The sequence below is a fragment of the Plecotus auritus genome (assembly GCF_963455305.1).
Source record: "Plecotus auritus genome assembly, chromosome: 6".
Lineage (NCBI taxonomy): Eukaryota > Metazoa > Chordata > Mammalia > Chiroptera > Vespertilionidae > Plecotus > Plecotus auritus.
This window is the reverse complement of record NC_137773.1, coordinates 142,708,248-142,727,160: the sequence shown is the minus strand read 5'-3', so window position 1 is coordinate 142,727,160 and position 18,913 is coordinate 142,708,248. Positions and strand designations below refer to the sequence as shown.

Sequence of the window (18,913 nt, the reverse complement as noted above, 5' to 3'; positions counted from 1 at the left end):
CCAGTTCTGGGGCTCCCAGCCTCCATGTCCCTATCCTATGCTCTCATCAAAAGTCTGCAGAAGACAGTCCTAATCACTATAATTCAGAAGAACAATACAGCACAAGGAAAATTTCCTGACTGTGAATATACTAGGATAGCAGAACAGAGTGGAAAGTTCTTGCTGTTCTAAAAATTGATAAAAACAACTCATAACTCAGAATGTTTTCCCAAGGTAAAACTTTCCTAGTGTCAACTGCTCATTGCTAGCTAATAGGAAAGACTAGCTTCCATGAGGGAATGTCATGCTCAGAATGTACTGAAGTAATAGTCAGAAGGCCTGCATTGCTGTGTGAACTCAGGGCAAAATGTTTAACCATCAATTTCCTCATTTTTGAGAGGGTAATAATAGGAGCCATAAGATCGTCATGTGTCTTGAACATATGAATGTGTAAGATTTTTTTGAGCCCTGGCGGGTATAGCTCAGTCAGTTGGGCATCTTCCCATGCTCAGGAAGGTTGCTGGTTCAATTTCTGATTCAGATACATGCCCATGTTGCAGGCTCGATCCCCGACAGGAGGCAATGGATTGATGTATCATTCTCACATCGATGTTTCTCTCTCTCTCTCTCCCTCTGCCTTCAGCTCTCTCTAAAAATCAATAAAGAATCTTAAAAAAAGGCTTTTGAAACTGTAAAGAACTGGAAACAGGTATAATACTGCTAAGGTATCAATGACCGCTCTTGCAGTCAGAAAGCTCATTGTCCTTCTCAGCATTTGGCTCTTTATATGGCAATATCCCATAGGAGTTTTCTTTTTCTATTAGCTAATTCTACTCTTATGGTTTAGCTAAAAGAAAAAGAAAAACACCTTGAGATCATTATAAAAATACATTAAATGGTAATCAGATTTTCCCAAAAATATAACTGTGTGGGGAAAATGTTGCCCATATATGTCAAGTAATTGCATACCTCTCTTGGAGATGTTTATTTGAAAATAAACAATAGCATAAAAGGGCTATCAAGGGCTGGGATGGTATCTTCTGAATGTGTTCTGTGGCTTACTACTTTAAGAACATGCTGCAGACATTACAATCAAAGTTATACCTGCTTGTGTAAACTGAGATCTGTAAGCTGATGGCAGAATTGGGACTAGAATTCAGGTATAGTGTGATATATATATATATTTTTTGGTTAGTCATCACCCAAGGATATTTTACTATGTGTTTTTAGAGAAAGTGGAAGGGAGGGGGAGAGACAGACAGAAACATTGATGTGAGAGAGACACATCGATTAGTTGCCTCCTGCATGCACCCTGACCAGAGCCGGGGATCAAGCCTGAAACTGAGATATGTGCCCTTGACACAAATCGAACCTGGGATCCATCAGTCCACAGGCCGACGCTCTATCTGCTGAGCCAAAGCGGCTAGGGCCAGTTATAGTTATATTAGAGGCCTGATGCACGAAGTTTTGTGAAAGAATGGGCCTTCCTTCCCCTGGCTGCCGGCACCACCTTTGCTCCGGCTGGAGCCACCTTTTCGCTTGGGCCCAGAGCCGTCTTTCCACCTTCCCACGCTGCCCAGAGGCCTGGAGCGGCTGGGGTGGTGCGGAACACCTGCGTCATCGCCATGGTGATGATGCAAGCATCCCGACCTGCCCCCGGCCGCTCAGCACCTGCAAATTAACCCACCATCTTTGTTGGGTTAATTTGCATACTCACTCCTGATTGGTTGGTGAGCATTGTGAAGGTACGGTCAATTTGCATCTTACTCTTTTATTAGTGTAGATTTTGTTTTAATATGATTCCATGTTGTGCTTTCTCAGCTTCCTATCAAGGAAGAGTTCTGCTTTTTGGAAAGATTGACTCAATAACAATTCTGATCCATTTTGGGTTTTTTAAACAGTGGTAATCAATGAGCTTGCAGATGATTGAGAATTCACTAGATTCTCCACTGGCATAGCTCAGGCAGCTCAGAGCCTAACAGGAGATACAATTCATACACATAATAAAAGGAAAAAGCTTCGAATTATCCAGGAATTATTAATAGAGTGCTACAAGGAAAGAAAGGTAATATCTGGAATGTATTTTTATGCCCAATTTGGAACTTCATAAGGGGTAACTCTAATGGGTTTCCTAAAAGGTAAAATAATGAGACTGAGTACCTTTTCAAAAGCTAGGTCCGGAAAGCAGGCCTGTGTGAATGAACGTAGTTGGATCCTGAAAGAGGGTGGTGGGGTGAATGGGGCTTGAGTTCATACATTAAAGTTAAGCTGACTCGCATATTCTTATACTTTCTCAAAGAATTTAGTAGGAGAATTTGAAGGACTTTTTCCCTTTTCAAAGTAATGTTTACTTATCCTATCTGAAGACATTTCCTTTTCTGTGCTTCAGACTCAGCCTACAATATGTAACAGCCAACAGATGAACAGTACTCTGCATGTGTGTGTGTAACATGGTTAATCATTTCCTCAAAGGAAACAACAACAACAACAATAAACCCAGCCACCCCAAATCAAGAGGGTAGAAGAGAACTAACTGATTTATCTGTTGTCTTTCCTGTCAAGATGGCCCTCGCCTTTGCTTTGGTCAGCGGGAAGGACTTTATGTATGAGTCATACAAATGTTTTGCCAGGGCCCGGAGATCAGCAGACTCTGGGTTCAGCTGGTCGATATCACTGGAGATCTCTGCCAACAGCTTCTCCTTCTCGGCTTGTGGCATCCGCCCAAACCTGATGGCTATAGAGGAAGAGAAATGACAGAATGAATCATTGAAATATTGCTCCTCTTCATGCACACTGTTCTCCCACAGCCGTAGTGCCCACAGAGTAAAAGCCCCTTCTCCCCTCCAGCAATCTCAAGTCTTGGTTTCTATCTACAACTTTGCTCATGATTTTATTTCACAGCAAAGCACAGGCTATCAGTAAAAATTAAATTGTTCATTTCTTTAATTTGAAAAAGTAATGCACGACCTTGCCGGGAAGGTGAAAGAATCTAGGCGTTCAGCAAAGAAAGGAAAGTATATTTGCTGACAAATAATTGAGAGCCAGCTCCTACTCATCCCTTTAAGACCCAGTTCAAATGTTACTTTCTTTGTGAGGCTTTCTCTGATTTCTTCAAGCAGAGTTTATTATTCCTTCCCCTGTACTCCAACAGCTCCTAGTAAATACTTCAATGATAGCAATTCCACACGGTACTTTATTTATTTTACATATTGTTCCCACTCTGGAACAATATCCTGAAGGCCAGGGGCAATGTCTTTTTATGCACATAAGCAAGGTGCTAAAAGATCCAGATGTTTCACAAATGAAAGGAAGGAATTGTACAGAGTTCAAAGTCGAACAGACACAGGTTTTGTTCACAGGGAGTCTGTACTATCTGTTTTGTCCCTGTTATAAATAAAAATGGATGGCGCTTTCTTTGTTATAAGGCAAGAGAGTATTTTTATATTTAGTGGAGAGAAGCCATAATTATCCCCCTGACTCTCCAGAATTATCATTTAATGATGCTTATCAAAAAGACAATTTCTTTAACATTTGGCTTCTTGGGTGAGAAGAGTGAAAAAAGAAAAAAACTGAAGAAAGAAAGGCAAAGAGGAACAGTTAAAAGAGGTTTATAAGTTTTAGGTTGGGGAAAAAATATCTCTTTCAACTCAACTATATTTTTCTTCCTCCTTACCAATATTATCTGTGAGATCATATGGTATTTGTCTTCCTCTGTCTGAGTTATTTCACTTAGCATAATGCCCTCAAGGTCCATCTATATTGTCACAAATAGCAAGATTTCCTTCTTTAAAAAAAAAAAAAAATTTTATTGATTTTTTACCGAGAGGAAGGGAGAGGGAGAGAGCCAGAAACATCGATGAGAGAGAAACATCAACCAGCTGCCTCCTGCACACCCCCCACCGGGGATGTGTCCGCAACCAAGTCACATGCCCCTGACTGGAATCAAACCCGGGACCCTTGAGTCCGCAGGCCGACGCTCCATCCACTGAGCCAAACCGGCCAGGGCAAGATTTCCTTCTTTTATATGGCTGAATAATGTTCCATTTTGTACACATATCATATTTTCTTTATCCCTTCATCCATACATGGACACTTATGTGGTTTCCATAGTCTTGGCTATTATAAATAACTAGAGGCCCAGTGCACGAAATTCGTGCACGGGGGTGTGTGTCCCTCAGCCCAGACTGCACCCTCTCTAATCTGGGACCCCTCGAGGGATGTCCCGGTGGGATGGGGCCTAAATGGGCAGTCGGACATCCCTCTCACAATCCAGGACTGCTGGCTCCCAACTGCTCGCCTGCCTGCCTTCCTGATTGCCCCTAACCACTTCTGCCTGCCAACCTTATCACCCCCTAACCACTCCCCTGCCAGCCTGATTGATGCCTAACTGCTCCCCTGCCAGCCTGTTTGCCCCTAACTGCCCTCCCCGGCAGGCCTGGTTCCCCCACAACTGCTCTCCCCTGCAGGCCTGAGTCCCCCGCAACTGCCCTTCCCTGCAGACCCAGTCACCCCCAACTTCCCTCCTCTGCTGGCCTGGTCACCCCTAACTGCCCTCCCCTGCTGGCCTGATAGGCCACAACTGCCCTCCCTTGCAGCCCTGGTCCCTCCCAACTGCCCTCCCCTGCTGGCCATCTTGTGGTGGCCATCTTGTGTCCACATGGGGGCAGGATCTTTGACCACATTGGGGCAGCCACCTTGTGTGTTGGAATGATGGTCAGTTTGCATATTATCCTTTTATTAGATAGGATAGAGGCCTGGTGCATGGGTGGGGGCCAGCTGGTTTGCCCTGAAGGGTGTCCGGATCAGGGTGGGGATTCCCTTGGAGAGTGGGGCAGCCTGGGCGAGGTGCCTGTGGTGGTTTGCAGGCCGGCCATGCCCTCTGGCGACCCAAGCAGAGGCCCTGGTATCTGGGGTTTATCTATCTTCTACAATTGAAACTTTGTAGCCTGGAGCGGAGCCAAGCCTTCTGCTTGCTCCATGGTGGCAGCCCTTTCTACTGGGATTTATGTATCTTCTATAATTGAAACTTTGTAACCTTAAGCGAAGGCCTGGGCTGGCCAGGGTGTGCGGAAAGCTTGGCTTCCTCCATTGCCAGGGGCAACCGTAGCCTCCTGCTCTTTCCAGCTCCGTGGCTGCCGCCATTTCTGTTTGGGTTTATGTATCTTCTATCATTGAAACTTTGTAGCCTTGAGTGGAGGCCTAGGCCGGCAAGGGCAGGCGGAAAGCTTGGTTTCCTCTGTTGCCAGGGAAACCCAAGCCTCCCTCCTGCTCTCTGTGGCCATAGCCATCTTGGTTGGGTTTATTTGCATATTTGCTCCTGATTGGCTTGTGGGCGTGGTTTGTGGGTGTAGCAGAGTGATGGTTGATTTGCATATTACTCTTTTATTAGATAGGACTAGAGGCTCGGTGCACAAAATTCATGCAGGGTCCCCTCAGCCCAGCCTGCACCTTGTCCAATCCGGGACCCCTCAGGGGATGTCTGAGCATCAGTTTAGGTCCAATCCCAGGGATCAGGCCTAAACCAGCAGTCGGACATTCCTCTCACAATCTGGGACTGCTGGCTCCTAACTGCTCACATGCCTGCCTGCCTGGTCACCCCCAACTGCCCCCCCTGCTGCCCTTGTTGCCCCTTACGGCCCCCCCGCCCCGGTGACCTGGTCACCCCCAAATGCCCCCCTCTGCTGGCCTGGTCGCCCCTGACCTCCCACGCTGGCCTGGTCGCCCCTTACTGCCCCCCTGCTGGCCTGGTCACCCCTAACTTGCCCCCCTGCCTGCCTGGCCGCCCCAACTGCCCTCCCCCCCCGCCGGCCTGGTTGCCCCCAAGTGCCGCCCCTGCCGGCCTGGTCACCCATGCAGCCTGCTGTTCAGTCATTTGGTCATCCCTCACTAACCCCCCTGCAAGCCTGGTCACCCCACGCAGCCAGCTGTTTGGTTGTCCGTTGGTTGTTTCAGTCGTGACGCCTCCTGGCTTTTTATGTATTAGGATGCTGCTGCAATGAATATGGGAGTGCAGATACCTTTTTGAATTCTTTTTTTTCCCCCTAGATAAATACCTAGAAGTGGAATTGCTGGATCATATGAAAAATATTATTTTGACTAATGCTAGTTTGGGGCCACACTTGGGACTCTGCATTTTCTTATACTAAGGACTGCACTCCCTGCATTTTCCTATCATAAGGACATTTGGATATTATATCCAATATTACTCTGTGCAAAGCTCTACTATTACACTTATCATATGGCTATCATAGAGATGTGTTTTTAGACAGTCTCCTTCCGTTGACTATAAGCTCCTTGAGGGCAGAGACTAATTTATATCTCTACCACTTACTGGTGCTCAGTCAATAGCTGTGAATACAGGAATGAATAAGTGGTGGTACCTTGCTTTATGTTATTATGCTAAAGGTAGCATTTCTACCATAGACATAGAAGCACATGAACACATTTCCATCTGGTTACTTAGTGAATTTTATTTTGGATTTGCTAGAGAAGAGACTGCTTTGCACCCTTGAGCCTCAAATTCATAAGTTCATTTCAGTTGACCCTAACTAAGTTTTATAACCAACTAATACAACTATTGTGTTGTAGGGGCCTCCTTAGGGACCTCTGAGTTAGAAGGGAAGAGAATCTTACTTCTCAGTTTGGAGCCCTTTAAATTAAATTAGCCTGTATCCATTTGATAATATACTCTCTGCACATGACCCCTTCAAATTGCCATATTTTCTGGTAAAAAATCTTGTCTCTCTACTCCCTTTCCCCTGCTCTCTTTCTTTTTAGTTCCACAGGGATGGGCAATGAACAGTTGCTCATTCTTATCTCAGTCTCCACAACCCTCTGGCCTGATCTTTAGGTCCCTCAGGATATAACCTCATCACTTATTGTATTCTCTTGAATAGCATTGATCAAAATAATTATCTGTAATGTTTTCTTTTCTCCCCTGCTATATAATCTCAACAAAGGCAGGAATGTTGCTCATTATTTTATCCTCAGCACTTAATATAATGTCTGACACTTGTTAAGTCCTTATCTATCTATCTATCTATCTATCTATCTATCTATCTATCTATCTATAAGCCTAATATACTAAGTGTCCCTCCGACCATTCGATCGTTTGACCAGTTGCTATGACACGCACTGACCACCAGGGGGCAGATGCTCCAACGAGTAGGTAAGCTTTCTGCTGGGGTCCAGCTGATCAGGATTGGGTGACATGGGCCAGACATGCCCTGGAGCCCTCCCACAGTCCCTCCCTGGCCTGGATCGTGCACCGTTGGGGTCCTTTGGCCTGGCCTTTGCCCTCTTGCAATCTGGGACCCCTCAGGGGATGTCGAAGAGCTAATCCCTGAAGGCCAGGCCAAGGGACCCTACTGGTGCACAAATCCGTGTACCGGCCTCTAGTATAATATATTTTGAAATAAGATGGAATAAAACCCCCACAAAAATATGACATAGCAGATTCCTTCAAAATCCTTCTCTGTGGAGCCAGTCTAATAATTTGCTTCCTTGTACTATTTATTTCTTGTTCATCAGTAGCTCTTGAGAAAAATCAGTTTTGTTACGAAATAGAGGTTATATAGAATCACCAACAATCTTTTACTCTATAACTTTAGCTATTTAACAGAACACACAATACTGTCTTTTCACTCAATGAATAAGTATTGAATGTCTAAGCTCTGGTTACATTTTCACAGGTAATAAACTCTCTCTACATGTATATATAAATAAAAGTTTACACACCTAGGAAAGCACTATTTTCCCAATAGGTAATCCAAAAAGTTAATTTAAAATAAACAAACAGCCAAAGATAGTCACTTATTACATTTGCTAGTCCTGCTTTTCCATAACCTAACAAAATAGACAAAAATAACTTTTAAAAATCATTTTAGAATTAGGAGATATTAAAGAGAAAGCCTTTGCTACAATCTAAATTAAATGTGAATTTTTGCATCCTGATGTTCATTGCAATGTTATTTACAATAGCCAAGATTTGGAAGCAGCCCAAGTACCCATTAGTAGATGAGTAGATAAAAAAAAGCTGTGGTACATTTACCTTTGCAATAGCATGAAAGACCTGGAGAGTGTTATGCTCTCACATAGATGTCTCCCTCTCTCTCTCCCTCCCTCTCTAAGAATCAATAAAAGTAATTTTTTAAAAAGTTAAGGAAATGCTCCATGAGTCAGAGTGAGAATTTTTGGCCTCTCTGGAAGGCAATGGAATTAGCACGGCCTTGAGGTAGTCAGGATGTCTACTTCCTAGTTTTAGGAAGTGAAAAATCTATCTAAGTGACTTAACTCCTTGGGTCTTCAATTGCCTTATCTATAGAATGAAAGACTTGGAAAAGAAGATCTCTAAAAAATTCTTCCTTTTGCTCTAAATTTAGCTATAAAATTCTACCAACATCAATGACATAGTACTGGGGAATATGCTATGGTCTCTTCTTTTTAAAGCAATATTTGTTTAGTCCTTGAGGCCCTGAAAAAAAAGGGGGCACATTGTGTCTGTTCTACAGACCTAGCATATGTCACAAAGAGCAATTTCCAGGATACTGGCATTCAGTGTAATTTTTGGGATAATTGATCACCTACAGAGAATTCATTATCTTACTTTAAAAAAATTTTTCAATATCAGAACTACTATACACACCTCAGGAAGAATAGGTTTGGTAGAGACTCATTAATTTCTAGTGAAAGTAAATTAGCATACCTTTATGTAATACATTTTTACTGAACTGAATGGAGCTCACTACTAGCATATGACAGATTCAGCATTGTGTATTTAGCACTGATTAACTGAACACACAAACACCAAGCACATGGAATATTTAGATATCCTGCTCTTTGAATCTTAGAGACAATGGATGTTTCTTACTGACAATTAATGACGTTTTAAAAACACCTACCTAATTGTAGGAGCATCAATGACAAATGCCACTTAATTACAAAGATTAATTAAAACAGATTTTCAAAGTAAATAAAAAAGATTGAAGAATGAAATAATTTAAGTTTTATTAAAATATTTTTGTCTTTCAATATGTAAGGGGTGAATTTGCAATGATATCAGGTTTTTGATAATTATTAGTAAGGTTATGTGTCAGGGTCAGTTTCCCCACTTTTAACATGTTTATTTTGCAAAAGCCTTATCATGTAAGTAAGACTTACACAACATTATTGCTTTTCATACAGCTATTGCCAAGTAAGTTATGTTTTTCCACCTCTTTTTCTTGAGGAAAAAAACCCCCCAAAACAAACACCTTGTGCATTTTGAGGTTTTGCAGAATTTGGCAATCTAATAACTATAATTTTCTAGCTACTCTGAAGTAAAACAAAGAGCAGCCTGAATACCAGTATTAAGTTATTTTTATGTGGGGGTAACATTTTTCAAACTATTTGTAGAGAACATTTAAACATTTGCTTAGGTTTCTTTCCAAAGTAGAGATGAACAAAACATTACTGCCTTACCTTCTGATTCAATCTCGGATTCCCTAAGTCTTACTTGACATCATTGAATTCATTCATTGAGTACTTGTTTGATGCAAGACACTGTAGTTGGCAAACTGGATTGGGTGGGGAAGGCGTGGCAAGATGATTCTAAATATACACAGATTATTCTTTCCCTCATGTACCCCTTTTTAATAGCTCCTTCCTTTCCACTGAAGCAGATGTTTAAAGTTCTGACCCTAGTGCACCTCCCCTTTATGCTATTTTTCCTCCACCACTGAAGTTATTGAAAGAGTGGTCTTTCCTCTCCATCTGCATTTGTCACTTGCTATTTATTTACTTCCCAATTCACTGTAAATCTAGCTTTTGCTTCATTTACATTGACCAAAACTTTGCTCTTTAAGTCCCTAATTCTTTTTTTCACAGTCAGATCTAGGGGCCTCTTCTAAGTTCTCCTTCTACTTGCTCTCTCCAGCAGTCTCCCAGCTTTTAATACCATTGATATTGAAAAAATTTCTCATGCTGGTTTCTGGTTTTCTGGTTCTCCTCTTTCTGCCTGCTATTTTCCAGACCTCCTTCCTTCACTTATATTCTATTCTTTCTAGTTTGATCTTCTCTCTAACACAGAATGTGCCAATGACTCCTGCCTTCTCTCTCTTTTTTAAAAAAATTTTTTATTGATTTCAGAGAAGAAGGTAGAGGGAGAGAGAGAGAGAGAAACATCAATGATATGGAAGAAGTATTGATTGGCTGCCTCCTGCACACCCCACACTGGTGATCAAGCACGCAACCTGGGCATGTACCCTGACTGGGAATCAAACTGTGACCCCTTGGTTCATGGGTCTACACTCAACTACTGAGCCATGCTGGCTGGGCTTCTGCCTTCTCTTTTCTGAGATCTGGATCCTTATTTTTCACTTCCTTCTAGATTCCTTTATATGTGGATGTTGGATATCCCAAAAGCATTTCAACTACAACATAAAACTGAACTTTTCATTTTCTCCGTCCAAACTATCTCCTCTTTCTGTTTTTTCTTTCTTGGTTAGTTCATTCTATCACCAAACTAGATACCTCGAATAATCTCAACAGCTTCTCTCCCTGCAGACATTTGTATTCATTGGTCATTGCTCTGATATTTCTCTCAATTCCATTTTTTCTTACCCATCCCAATGTCTTAGTTCATAATTTTGCATTGGTGTTCTGATAAACTTCCCTGATTTGCTCCCCCTTTCATTGATCCTTTTTACTGCTGTCTATAATAGTTTGGTTTTTGGTAACATAGATATGATCACTCTGTTGCTTTTATAAGGCACAATGTGGTGTCAGAGAAAGTTATAAAATAAGAGAAGAGGAAGAATGGGAAATTAAAAGTCTTATGGAAGAGAAGCCATTTGAACTGGGCCTTGAATGCCAGATAGAATTTGATAGGGAACCAAAGGACGTAATACACAGAGGCCCACAAGCATTTTCCAGGAACAACAAAGAACACAGTTTGCCTGAAATGTAAGTGAAAAAGAGCAGCAGTGGGATACGGTGGTGGAGGCTCGATAGTGGGTAATCATGAAGGCCATGCAGGTTTGAGTAACATAGCTGCCCTATGCGTTAGGACTTTTTACTTTGTTATATTTCCCTAAAAGTTAACATTTGGGTAATTTACACCACAAAGAAGACTAAAGAAAAGAAAGAGTAACGTGTTGAAGTTTAAATTTATTTGCCATTGAGATTTTCTTTTTTTTTTGCAATATACTCTAGAGCTTCTGTTTATAAGGAATGAGGGAAGTATCTTAAAAATGCTGAGTGCCACAAATATCTGCAAAACCATTTTCTGAATTTTTATGAAGCCACTGAGAAATTATTTTTTAGTTGTCAGCTTTTTGTTTTAAATAGAAGAAAAACCCCTTTATTTACATAATAGGACATCCTAATCAGCAAAGCTAAGGTTTCACTAATTTTTATATATATGCAAAGCATAATTTTTAGTCAAATCTCAATGGTACAGGACAGTGGTCGGCACACTCATTAGTCAACAGAGCCAAATATCAACAGTACAACGATTGAAATTTCTTTTGAGAGCCAAATTTTTTAAACTTAAACTTCTTCTAACGCCACTTCTTCAAAATAGACTCGCCTGGGCCGTGGTATTTTGTGGAAGAGCCACACTCAAGGGGCCAAAGAGCTGCATGTGGCTCATGAGCCACGGTTTGCCGACCACTGGTACAGGGTAAAACCTAGATGAATGACTCAAGTAACATAAGTCAGTTCTTTTCTACATCAGATTATTTTTTAAATGCAGAGCCAACACTTATCATTTTATTATTTACTTCATACATGAAAAGCAGCTCTGAATATGAAATATTGACTAGTCGAAATTCTTAATGACTAAATTATCTCATTAAAAATAAAGAGGGAACATTTAAAAATATGATTAATGTCAAAGATTTTGACAGCAGAACTTGAAACAAACATTATACTTCGAAAATCTATAAAAATGTGTGAGTGCCCATTGACTGAAGAAGGAACCTTAATCTATGAGAGTATTTTTATCAAGACTCTGTAGATACCAGCTTCACTAACTCAAAATATAAAACAAATAGTAGCTGATGCAATAACACCTTAGTAAGTTAATTCTGGGTAGCCCAGGAAGTTGCCTCTTTATTTATGCTTTACTTGCATTTGGAGCCTTCCTCTAAAGGTGTCTGGACAAGGTATTGAAATGATTATGCTTGAGACAATTCAGGAAAACTTTGGAGCAATCAGCCCATGGTCTAAAACTTATGGATTATTAAATGACCAAAATCATGGCAACATGTGTTTATTTTGGTAATTACAGAAAAACAAAAAATTTGTTCCCAAAGCGCCTCAGCCTAACAACTGGGTGCTTTTTCCATCCAGTGCTGAAAATGGGTATTTGAGAAACAACTAGGTTTCCAGTTAGAAGAATGCTGAAATCATGCCCTTCTACAATCAAAATACAGGTTCTATCTTCAGGTGAAACCATATACTATTATCCAACCATACCATTCATACGTTCTTTAGTCTGGACTGCTTTGAATTTGTACTTTGGGGCTACATCATTATGCAATCATCAAATGTATTGCCCTAAGTTACTGAGCAATTGATTGGAACATACAGAAGACCTGAGTCAGGCATATGAATTATATTTTTATGGTACCAAAGCATATAGATGAAAACCTTTAAACTCAGGCAATTGACAGGTACCAGTTGCCTAAATATTTAGGAAGACTGTGACATTGTCGATAAGATACAGAATAGCTTAATTGAAAAGTGAAAAATTCAGTGAGGCAGGTTGCTTGACTTACGTAGTATCATAGAATTTTCAAAGTTGAAGGAACTTAGCAATCACTGATTTCAGCGATTTTCGAACAACACTTCCCAGGGTTCTTAGGTCCTTGAAGGTTACTTCAGAAGCCTCCTTCGAAGCTGGGAGTGGGTAGCTAACGTGGAAGCTAAATGCATAGAATAGACTAAACAGACCAAAGAGCAAAAATAAAAGTAACACAGAATGGAGCAAATTTACTTTGGGGGATGTTCATCTCTTCTTGTACATTCTGAAAACAGCAAGGTGCTGATTTTGGTATAACACAAGGAGCCTCTTTTGATAAGTTGGTGGATTATTACATTGAGGTTCATTCACATGAAACAATAACAAAAAGGAATTTTATATGAATGGAAACCTCATTACTGTTGGCCTCATATTGGCCAAAGCAATGAATTTAAATAGTTACTAAGATTTCCTAGAAAACTTTGTATTTGAAAATGTTTCCTTCATCAGGAAAACAGGCAAAACTAATCAAAATCTAGTTGTTGAGTTTCCCTTCTTGTGTTAGATCAAATGGTTGTTTTCTTCTCTGTGCAGCAAACACATTACCATAAAAACCTCTGGGAAGGGATTTTCTAAGTCATGTTTGCAGTCCTGTAAGTGTTGAACTGCATAAGCCTTTGATGCCATGATATTTAATTCCTTTTTGTTTTAAAAGTCATATGATGTCCAAAGATAATCTTATTCAGTTCATGATAGCTTTCTTTGATTTTTCTGGGAAGAGAAAATTATACCCTCAATAACACATAGGTTGGGCTTTAAATATCATTGGCCCTATAAACAATAAGAAATGGAAGATATATTTTACATGAATATGTACAAGCAATAGGAAGTGTATTTTATATCAATGTGTAAAATGACAATTTTTTAAAGGACAAAAAAGAAATACAATTAAAAGCAGAACTGGCATGTTTTCCTAGGCAATTTTATGGATAATGATCTCAAAACAGAGATTTTTTTTCATAAAGATAAATTAAGTTTATTGCAACTTGATTGCATCACCTAAAATCCAACCCATGACTTGAAAACATGCCCTTATGTTTTATAAAGTCTGAAATAAAAAGGAAATTGATGAATTAAAACAGCAAATTACTTGGCAATCAATGACTGCAGTTGTATATTGCTATACAGCAGATGTGATTAACTGTTGAGGAAAGTTAGACCAAATTTTCTTCCTGTCTGCTATAGCTAATAGATCTATTCAGAATACATTCTTTTTTTTTTTTTTTTTTAAATGTTTTTATTGATTTTAGAGAGGAAGGGAGAAGGAGATAGAAACATCAGTGATGGGAGAGAATCATTGATTGGCTGCTTCCTGCATGCCCCCCTGGGGATCGAGCCCACAATCCCAGCATGTGCCCTGACTAGGAATCAAACCGTGACTTCCTGGTTCATGGGTCGATGCTCAGCCACTGAGCGACACTGGTCAGGTATAACACAGTCTTGCCTTTAGAGCAAATAACCAATATTAATGATAAAAATATAACTTTGTAAACTATTTTGAAAGGGTAAAGTATCAACCAATTATTGAGTCCAAACATCTTGATGATTTCCACTGTGAAAACCAAACATCAGCATGATGGAGCAAAAATTTAATTTTCACAGATGCTTTGGAGTTCTTACAGTTGAAGACTGACTTAAAGATTATCCTTTTACCAGATCAGTTTTGATATCAGATAAAGACAAAAGAAAGAAAAAACAGGATAGCCAATGAAATGAAACTTTGAATTTAATTTGATCACTTTGACATTTTACATTTCTTGAGCTCATAATGAGTTTAAATAAAAAACTAATACTTGAAAAATATAGTAACATTATTATGTAAAATTTTTATTTTTTGTGAGCTAGGTAACCATTCAAAGCTAAATAGAAATCAAGAACTATTTCTTCAAACAGGCCTATCTTCCATGATTTTACTGAGTTAGTTCTGAAGTTCATGAAAACAAGGTCTTCTCAGGTCTTCTACATTCTCCCCGCTAGGTAGACACTCTAAATCATAAGCTTGGTTTTTGGTATGAGTTTAAAAAGTAGAAAGTGTTATTCTCTTATGTTTCTATGGACACTGAAGTTTTGTGGAACTTTAAAATATTTCTTTATCCACAAGTTTGTATGCTGCTCAAAGTCAAAGCTACTGCTATACCTACACTCATCTTTGCCTAGTGAAGAGGAAAAAAACACACATCTAAATTCTGAGAAGCCACCTAAAGTTCCATATTCAAAATTTTCTTACATGAAAATTAGAAAGAAACTACTGATACACAAAAGTAAAGGATAATTGTTTTTAATACTATTAAAGCGACATAAAAAAATCACAATTATCCTTACAGTTGTTTTAAAAAACTATAGTCATTTCCATCACCTCCCTAGATTTTCACATCTTTTCTCTCATCATGGCAGATGCCCAGCCAGAGAGGATTCTGTATTAACAGCTTAAAAACTCACACTTAAATGAGAAATGCTTTGTCAGTATGCAATATTCTGAAATCTGGCATTCTGTGGAAAAACTGTGCACATCTTCAACAGCCTTCATATCTTCTGATCTGGCAGCCATCTGTATATATAAAAAGCCTGTTGGCCCTAACACTGTAACAACCAAAGACCGGCATGGGTAGGCGGGGCTGTAAGCACGGTGAGGCTGCCTGGGTGGGCAGGGCCGCACGATTTTGTGTGCTGAGCTTCTAGTAAGAGAATAATAAAGTATGTGGTGCTAAGTGTTCACTTACCATTATGAGACATCCCCACAGCAAGGCATTTCTGAAACCGACAGTACTGACATTTATTTCTACTTTTCTTGTGGATCCGACAGTTAAGATCACACCTATCATAAATAAGCTTCAATCTGATTGTTCTCCGGAAGAAACCCTGCAAAAAGATAATGAAAAAAAAAAAAAAAAAAAAGAAGCAAATTCTAAGTCTTTGTGATACACTGAAGCAGCAACATAGGGCTAAAGGCACACTGGCCTGGGTATTTCACACAGTTCTGGCCCTGGTGACTTTAGGCAACTGAATTTTCTTTGCTATAAAATAAAGAACCAGAGGATTTCCAGTGTCTTGTTTTAGCTCTTAGAAGATGACCACATCCAACTAATGTCATTCAATGTATGTTGGCTCTACATTTGGATTTCAGCATGCTCTATGAAGTGCTCTGGATTTAATGTAATGCAAATAAAACACCATGTAATCAGTTCAGTCTCTCTGCAAACCATTCCAACAGCATGCCAAGCCCTTATAATTGTGCTAAGCAGTTTGGCAAAGTTACAATCATTTCATCCTAATACATTATCAGGGCCAATAAAAATCCACATGTGAATAATTTTTTGGAATTCTCTATGTTGCATAATTTCCTGCAGAATTGGTTTCATTTATTTATGCAGTTGAAAATGTGTGTGTTCCATAATCATTGTAGCCTGAAAACAAAAAGAGATAGTGGAAAATAACATGAGAAATCCTATCTACTAAAAGGGTAATATGCAAATTAACTGTCACTCTGTCACAACAATGGTGGTGCCCATAGCCACAAGATGGTGGCGCCCAGTTCTCTCAGCCCCACCACAGTCCCCCAGTCCCGGGGGGGCAGCTGCTGAGAGCGGACAGCATGAGAGACCTGGCAGAATGCTTGCTTCATCGCTGCGGTGACGGGGCAAGCATTCCATCCCGGCCACGGAGGGCCTCTGGGCAGCGGGCATGGAGCGGCCAAGGGGTGGGGGGAGGGAGACTTGCCTTGTTGCCCCAGCGATGAGGCAAGCGTTCCTTGCCCAGCCGCGGATGGGCCTCTGGCCAGGCCAGGGCGTGGAATGCTTGTGTTGTTGCCCTGGCAACGAGGCAAGCGTTCTGCGCCTGGCCGAGGATGGGCCTCTGGGCCTTGTAGAGCCTCTGGGCAGTGGGTGCAGAGTGGCCAGGCCCTGCAGAGAGCTACTGGCGCACGGATTTGTGCGCAGGGCTACTAGTAATATATAAATCCTCAGAAAATTGACTGCTATCTTAAAAAAGAAAATATGTCAATTTGAGACTAACTGAATACTGCAATATTTATATTTTTTGGAAAAACTTGAAAAAAATTCTAATCAGGAGCTGCCTTTTCGCTCTGGCCGGGAGCCGCCTTTCCACCTTCCCACGCTGCCCAGAGGCCTAGAGCGGCTGGGATGGTGCGGAACGCCTGCATCGTTGCCATGGCAATGACGCAAGTGTCCCACCCGCCCCCAGCTGCTCAGCGCCTGCATATGCAAATTAAACCCGCCATCTTTGTTGGGTTAATTTGCATACTCATTCCTGATTGGCTGGTGGGCGTCATGAAGGTACAGTCAATTTGCATCTTACTCTTTTATTAGTATAGATATGTTGTTAATCCTCACCTGAGGATATTTTTTTCCACTGATTTTTAGAGAGGGTGAAAGGGACAGGGAGAGACAGATAGAAACATCAATGTGAGAGAGATACATGGATTAGTTATCTCCCGCATGCGTGGACCCCAACTGGGGCCAAGGATCAAGCCTGCAACTGAGGTATGTGCCCTTGATCAGAGCTGAACCAGAGCCTCTTCAGTCTATGGGCTGACACTCTAACCACTTAACAAAACTGGCTAGGGCTGAATAAAAAAGCCCAACCCTGGATTAAATCTGACTCATATAATATAAGCAGTGTTTATTTTATAAGATAAATATTTTATAATATTATGTTTAGAAAATATACAAAATATAAAATATTTAACATTTTATATTTTAAAAAAATTTATAAAAGCTAAACATTTACTTTATAAGGTAAATATGAACAATTTATTCTGAACCCTGGAGTATATAATAAAAACTATTCTAGCCCAGCTGGCATAGCTCAGTGGTTGACCATCGACCTATGAACCAGGAGGTCATGGTTTGATTCCCAGTCAGAGAACATGCCCAGGTTGGGGGTTCGATTCCCAGTAGGGGGCATGCAGGAGGCAGCTGATCAATGATTCTCATCATTGATGTTTCTAACTCTCTCTCCCTCTCCCTTCCTCAACGAAATCAATAAAAAATATATTTAAAAAATAAAAACTATTCTATTACTATTTTATTCACTTAGTATATTAAAATTAATTATTTAAAAAGACTACATGTGAAAATATGAGTTGGTTAACATTTTTTTTTAATGCTTAGGCATAATATTACTAAATGTTTGAACTTTCCAAAATTCCCCTTTTCACAAAGAAAAAAGGTGAAGAGAAATAGTATCTCCTTCCCAAAATAGTTATATTTCTTTACCTGCCCATAATAATACATGACTCAATTGATGCTGAGTAAGAAAACACAGAGCACTGGTTTAGGAGTCCTAGCTCTGCCATTTACTAATGGATGACCATGGGAAAGTTTCACTAATTCATAATTTCTACATCTGTTAGGGCCATATATAAGCTCAACCTTATAGGACTGTTCTAAGACTCAAATAAAGATTATTTGTCTACCTATCTATTTATCTATTAGATCTGTCAAGCCTTACATATATAAAGTATTACATGGTACAGTGAAAAAACAACACTGGAAAATTCAGAAATCTGGGTTTTGGGCCAGTTCATCAGTATCTTGCCTTGATCCCTTGATCAAAACACTTAAAAAAAAAATCTGCAAGATATAAGGATTAAATTAGATCAGTGCCTTCTAGAACCAATCTGGAGGAAGAAAAGTGAGGCAAAGTAACTTTGCTTTTATTAATTTATTAGGTTTTCAAATACTATGTTATTTGAGTAGTGGGTTTTAAAACAAGTTTGACAATTTTATCTCAATTCCTTGTCATGTGTTTGCAAAAGGAAATGAAATAATAGGTACATTTTCAACAAATTCTTTGAAGAAAGAAGAAAATTACTTTTTACCTTGCATCCTTCACAAGCATGAACTCCATAGTGAAACCCGGAAGCTTTATCTCCACAGACACGGCATTCAATTGCCATGAGGGAGTTGGAAGGCTCTTCATGAGGCTTATTGTATAGTTGAGCCTTTTCAGAATAATAAGGTGGGGATGCAGGCTCCACTTTGATTGCATCTGTGTATAGAAAAATGTGAGCAGATCATTATTACATGAAAAACAATACTAAAAAGGCAATAGGGCAAGTCACTACAGTATACCTTAATGCTGTATTTTTATTATTTAAGTGTAGAACCACTATGGAACATGAAAAGACATAGA

At 40.0% G+C, this 18,913-nt stretch overlaps 1 protein-coding gene across 3 annotated transcripts in view; it reads right to left on the bottom strand.

Annotated features, from left to right (window-relative positions):
• The window catches only part of PPARG (peroxisome proliferator activated receptor gamma), a gene marked incomplete at its 5' end in the record, with an annotated part of 150,153 nt that overhangs the window by 26,971 nt on the left and 104,269 nt on the right, over positions 1 to 18,913 (bottom strand). For 2 of the 3 annotated variants that reach the window (XM_080675107.1, XM_080675106.1), the window contains 3 exons: positions 2,514 to 2,713; positions 15,481 to 15,619; positions 18,600 to 18,769. In XM_080675107.1, the coding sequence (XP_080531233.1) occupies positions 2,514 to 2,713; positions 15,481 to 15,619; positions 18,600 to 18,769 (509 nt within the window). Of the gene's footprint in view, positions 1 to 2,513; positions 2,714 to 15,480; positions 15,620 to 18,599; positions 18,770 to 18,913 lie in introns of those variants that run through there. The other variant, XM_080675108.1, reaches the window with a different exon arrangement.